At 33.6% G+C, this 6,601-nt stretch overlaps 1 protein-coding gene across 2 annotated transcripts; it reads right to left on the reverse strand.

Annotated features, from left to right (window-relative positions):
- Positions 1-321: 321 nt before the first annotated feature.
- Positions 322-5,374, reverse strand: LOC111404213 (sodium transporter HKT1-like). Of its 2 annotated transcripts, XM_023032993.1 has the most exons (4): positions 4,212-5,374; positions 1,764-1,991; positions 633-827; positions 322-514 (listed from the first exon to the last, which is right to left on the reverse strand). In XM_023032993.1, the coding sequence occupies exons 1-4, from the start codon at positions 5,318-5,320 to the stop codon at positions 346-348; spliced, it is 1,701 nt and encodes a 566-aa protein (XP_022888761.1). In that variant the 5' UTR covers positions 5,321-5,374; the 3' UTR covers positions 322-345. The 2 variants fall into 2 exon arrangements, with proteins under 2 accessions (XP_022888761.1, XP_022888762.1); XM_023032994.1 differs by lacking the exon at positions 322-514 and having other exon boundaries at positions 586-827; positions 4,212-5,372.
- Positions 5,375-6,601: the final 1,227 nt, after the last annotated feature.

Below are 6,601 nucleotides of genomic sequence, written 5' to 3' on the forward strand. Positions count from 1 at the left end.
AGCAATAGGGGAGGTGGAATAAAACATATGTTTTAATTTACATTGATTTTATTTTTCGATCCAAACCCATGATTTTGTTTTATAGTTTTATCATCATTAAATTTTTGACCAAAACTCAATGTTCGACATGGGTTAAATTATGCCCGCACTAAACAAATTTCCTGACTCCGCCCCTGGTCACATGGTGCTGCATGAAGTTTAGTAATTCAAAACTTGTTATCGTTTGTAGATTTTTAGAATTTATTCAAGAAGAATATCATTTTCTATGTTGTATCACAATGAACAATTATTTTTTTATTTATTACTATTATTTTTTTATTGGATTCCAGATTCAATCCTGCTTTATTATACCCTTGAAAGATGAGAAAAGATTTTATCCTGCATTACTATACTCAAAATTTGTTTTAAGAATAAGGATTTGAGATAAACTTGAAATAGTGTTACCTCATGGTTCTCCATTGTGTTTTTTCTACTGTAAACAATTAAAGGCAAACAAGCTTTTGGTGTGGACTTCCTGTGATATAAATTAAACAGTTTAAGAGAGTAAGGAGAGTGATTGACCCAAGTACGATTAATATATATATATTTTTTTTGGCCTATTTGTACAAAAATTTGTGCCATTTTTCACTTACAAGAGCTTCCATGCTTTCCCTCCATTCATATTGAATTTTTTCAGTCTCCCAGAAAACATGACAAGAATGAGAATTATTTTTCCCTCGTCGCTCCATTTTCCGGAGAATCCGTACCATTTGTTCGTACAATTTGCTTGAGGCCGTAGTTGACGCTCACAACTATAGCCAGTCGTGAAGCCCACATTTCCATGAGCGCTGCAATTTTTTTGCAAAATCAAAAGTTAATAAAGAATAAAATTAACATAAAATTTTGCAGCTTCCATCATTATCGATTTTCATTACAAATATAAAAATGGACCATATTAGATTTTAGTTTCTCTTCCTTAATTTTTTATTATTATTTATATACTGTTATTACTCCTGTCTTCAGTTATTATAAACTGTTTATAATTACCCAAACCACTCTTCACCAGACATTTCAAGTGACTCACAAGAACTTCCCATTTATCCAACACTTCCCAAACATGCTTGTCTATTAAGACTAGAAAATGAAGAAAATCTACTACCCTTGATTGTGCAGAGGAGCCCTAAGAGGCAGCAATCTTATGGCAATGATAAAGTGCTTCCCGCCAGATCCTGTGCTGGACCTGAATAACTTAAATCTCCTTATTTGAATTTAATCATTTATTACAATTAAGGAGTTATTTTTAAGCAAGACAAATTATTGGAATATCTGGCCTTAGTTTGACCAATTTATAAATCAATCTATAAATAATATTAGTAGTGGATCTCACGAAATGTATGGATAATAAATAAGTAGTAGTAATGAATGTGTGGTAAAAATGAATATTTGGCTTTTGATTAATGTATAACCCAATTAAAAATTGATTACCGACCATTATATATGAAATAACAAATATTTCTCTTGAGAAAATGACTTTTCTCTCAACTATTGGTGTCATGTCAATAATGGAAAGTCGACTGGCAAGCCAACAAATTGAGCAATTTAATTTGGTACTCTGGTAGGTTAAATATAATCATGGTGGTTGTGCTTATTAATTTTCTTGCCCTTGTAATCATTAGATATTCCAGAGTCTGTAAATAATGGTCGAATTTGTGTTGGGAGAAAAAAATCCTATGATTAATGATAATCATGGTACAATTTAGAGAAACCAAGAAGTAAAATTTTACCTTACAACTTCAATTACGATATTGAGCACACTGAAGTTGATGGAATCCTCTTTGATGCTCTTTCTTTCAGTAATACATATTAGAATAATTGAGATGACAAGATAAGAAAGCTGTGAAAATACGAGACTTTTAGCAATCCATTTTCTTCTTCTCTTTGCCCCTTCACAGTCAAGAGTGCTTTGTTCATCCCCCTTAACTGGTAGAAATGATGTATATGGTGGAAGGTACCTGTCAATAATTTCACCACGATTACTTCAATACTTCTATATGCTCATTGTAATAACATGTTTTTTGAGTTTATTCTATACTGTTGTTATCCTAGTTGTACAACTTGTCATGCATTTTTAGTATTACTAGTACTAAATGTGACGTGATGAATTTTAGATTATATACATTCCTTAATACTTCTCTAACAAACATGCTAATTATTATTAGATTTTGTGTTGGCTATTCTTTGATCAAAAGGCAATTTGTAATCATTGAAGAGTTTGGGATCAATTTGTCAATATTCAAAAGTTTGGGTCTGTTGTAGAAGTTTTACTAGCTGCTCGCCAAATGATCGCTCGAGCGTCAAAAGTAGAGATCCCCTCGCTAGCTTTTCGCCACTACTTCGCTCACTTTTTTCTCTAGCGATAGTGCCACCTGGAGAGCCCTATTTTGTAATTTTCGAGATTTTAACCTGGCCCGCTACCCAAAACATCCCATATAAATACCAATGCGCCGTTTTCATACGTTTTTTGGGCTAGAGATTGAACTTGGTGAAAACCTTCTACACTTTGATCTATTCATTCAATCCCACATACTGCTGGTGCACTCACACAAAAATATCAAATCCACTACATCAAACACCAAAATTTGTCCTTCCAGAGCATATGTTGAGATTTGAAGATCAGGAAAGGAGACTGAAATTCCGATCAGTTGAGAACGGATAGTTCTTAGGAATCTACAGAAGATAGATGAAATCAAGAGCCAAGAATTGGTGTAGGAGCACACAATCCAGGAGGGCTTTGGAAAATTCAGTCAGAAGGTCAGAAAAACTTGTGTTAGTTGTATCTGGCGGATTGTAAATTGAATTTTCGTTTATAGTGAATTCTTACGGGCTTGGACACGGAGTTTTTTATCCCGCAAGGGGTTTTCTCCGTCACCAAATAATTGTGTTATTTATTTTTTCTGCAATTTACTTATATTCAGCAGTTCAACATAGGATAGTAAAGTTGTAAAATGATTTAGACAAATGAATAATTATGACTCGTTGCATTTATTAATTAATTAATGAAAAATTCCGCATGAACATCTATTCACCTCCCATCTAGGTGTTATTTAGGTCAAACTACGTTATTTCAATTATGTCTGTTGAACATGTAACACTGTACTGAGGGCCCATTTCGCACAACTTAGAAAAAGTCAAAAGTTACTTACAAAACAAAAAAATTGCTTTTCGACTCGTTTGTATAATTTTTGGAACTACTTATTTTTGTTATAAGAGTTTTTGAAGAAATCTAACTAATAAGGTTTTCTTAGGAAATAATTCTCTAAAAGGGGCCTTAAATATGCCAAAACTTGTGTCATTTGACCTCAATTTAATCTTGAAACTCCGAAAATATTGTCCTATTAGCAAGCCAGTTGCAAGGTAACGAGTTTTGAAGCATACAATTTAGATTTGTATCCATATTCTAACGCAAAGCAAACATTAAAATATGTAGTCAGTGTCAACTTGGAAACCAAAAAAAAATAGGAACCTCTGACAACCATTTATTTGGAAGAATGAGTTTTTGAATAGTAATTTTTTTTAAAAAATGTGTGGTTAAAAAGTAAGCAAAAAGTTTTGATTTATGTGAGAAGCATTATATTGGAAGAATGTATAGTTAAAAAGGAGTACGATTAAAAAAAAAGAGGAGTTTTAAAAGAATGGTTATCAAATAGGGGCAAAATGATAGCCTTCTGTGGTTGTGTTAGAGATACTCTCATCATATCTAATAATTTACTTTCTCAAACCCAAGAAAGCAATGGACTCAATTATTATCAAACTGACTACAATATATTGTTAGAGATTTGGCAATTCATAACATGACCCTGCTTAGAAACTGTTTTTAGAAAATTCTGATACTATACAAGCTTTTTCAGCTCGGTTCGAGTTTAAAATCAGTTTCTGGTGTATTCAGGAATAAAGTAGATGAAATTATTTATACTACAGACTGGAGTGGTTGTTGAAAGAAGAATTCATGTCAATTAACAATTTCTTAGATCTTGTATGGTTCTTTCCTTTGCTAAAGTCGACTTTATATGTATTGCATCTTTAAGTAACTATCAACCACCCAGTTTCATGCATGAACATGGCCTTAGCTACATAATTTTGTATTTGTTCATCTGTTGCACCTATTGTATGTTTTACTTGTCATCATGTTATAGAACTCATAAAATGTTTGAGAAAGAGAGAGAGAGACTAACATCATTACAACGAAGAACACCAAGATGGCTGGTGCAATTGTAGAGAGATCGACAATAGTTTCACCGCTATGCCTTGCATTAACCGTTTCAAATAGAATGCCAACGACTTTTTGATAAGTATTGAGTCCACCCAAGCCTTCTGAATTCCACTCCAGAAAGCAGAATAGTACGAACCCTGTGAGAATAAACCCGAGCACCGTGGCTACTAGGAACGATGAATGTAGGCTAGGAAGCAAGTGGAGGTACCCAACTTTTGTTGTATTCTTCAACAGGTATTTGGCCTCGGCCTTTTTGATTTTCTTTCCCAAAACCCATATCAAAAATCTAAAACACGATGGAAATAATGTGTTCCCAAGAAGGACTTGGGGAATAAGAATCCATAAAAGCCCTGAATTCTTGCTAAAAACTATCATGTTTTCATTTGTGGGCACAAAACCACAACTAGCAAAGGTTGAAACTATTGTGAAGACAGAAAAAGTTAGTGCCTTAATACCCTTGTTTCTTAGTACATCTTTTGCACTTGAAAAAAGGGCTAGATAAACTAAAACAGATGCGACACCTAATAATTGAATTACTAGAAAATAGCCTAAAACTACAAAGCTCAAAAATTTGATTGAATTGTAGTGGAGAATCGCGTTACAATATGGTGATGAGACATCATTTTGAGTCTCAAACCACGGTGCTTTATAGTTGGGGACTGGCTCTATAGTCAACTGAATTTGATCAACAGAAGTACCTTTTTCTTCGGTGTTCCATGTAATAATCTTGGACCTCTTTAAGTGAAGTCCAACCATGGAAGTGAAAATTTCACCCCCTATGAACATCAAGATGGTCATAACAATTAATTGCGCGTTAGAGAAAACCTCCATTTCGACTGTGGACATGCTTGAGACCGTGGTAGCAGACACAGAAGTGAAAAACAAGTCTATGTTCCTAGGCCTGAACTCGGTTTTCGGCTTTAAAAACTTAAGAACCCAAAATCCTGTAATGGATAGGAAGACGAAATAAAAAACCTGGATCCAAAATGGGTTGATAACGAAACATGTTGATTGCCAAAAAAAGGTAGAAAGATATTGCAATTTCTTTCCATAACATGAAAATTTGTACATCTTCAACTTATGGGGAAAAATATTGTTCTCTTTGATTATAAAGAAACTTAGAAACGGGGTGGTTTATATAAGAAGTGTTTAAAAGCCATGGAACTATCGTTATCTTTGTGTTTTGTGGCTGGGGAACATGATGTGAAATTCTCTTCATCAAATATAGTAACAATAGAAATGTTTGTCTTAAATTACCACTGCGTACGTTGTGAAAATCGAGGTGGAATCTCCTGTCACAATCATGGCATCTCCACTTGTGGATCAAAAGATCTGGGACCCCGACGCTACACTAGCAGAAAAAAGTGGGATTTGTACCCTAGCCACTATGTTAGAATTAGAGTGTGAATCGAATTCTATTTGGAATGTTATTTAGAATCCTATCCGAAATTTATGTGTTGAATTCTAGTTAAAATTTTATTTGAAAGCTCAGCTGGAAGTTTAAATTTGTGTTGAACTTGAAGAGATCAAGATATGGACCAAAGGAGACTTTTGGCACAATTATGCTCGCTTGGTGTTGACTGGAGCTCGAGCATTGAAAGCAATGAAGCTGGCGCCCATCTGGTCCTATCTCGATGCTTGAGTGGTGGTGCGGAGCCCGTCTAGTACTTGAGCACCATATTCATCTGGCCCATGCCTCTTTTCATGTTTTGACGCATTTTAAGCATTCCTTTCTATCTATAATTCTACTTGTATGATTTGAAGTATCCCCAATATATATTTAGCTCTTCATTGTTTTTAAGATTAAGTTAAAAAAAAGTTGTAAACACAAAATCTTTAGAAAAAGTTGTAAACACAAAATTTTTGTATTATTTCTCCATATTTTAGCATAACTCCTTTAGTCCGCAAATTATATTGTTCTTGAGCTTTTGTGATCAATTACTTCAAATTATGCCTAAAATCTCATATTTTCTTCAAAAAATTGGTATCAAAGTCTAGTTCAGGATCTTATTTGAAGAATACATCTTAGTTAAGTTTAGAAGTTATGGGTAATGCTGCTTTGATCATATGCCTCTATATAGGTACAATGTTGCTGATTTAGTTGATAATAGTTTGAATATGGTTAAGGGTATTGATTCGAGTCAAGATTCTTCTTTTGATGCATTCAGTTGTGGTGATTCTATTTCATTGTTTGTTTTTGCTCTAATTGGGTTGCAAAGTTTCAAAGAATATTTCCAATTGAAAATTCTAATGGAATATTTCATTTGTGTTTTTGTTGAAGAGATGAAATTTATTCATTGTAGTGGAATTTTGTCTTCAAGAGGAAAATCTTTGAAGTTTTGTTTATTGTAG

This window comes from Olea europaea, chromosome 11, assembly GCF_002742605.1.
Source record: "Olea europaea var. sylvestris chromosome 11, O_europaea_v1, whole genome shotgun sequence".
NCBI lineage: Eukaryota > Viridiplantae > Streptophyta > Magnoliopsida > Lamiales > Oleaceae > Olea > Olea europaea.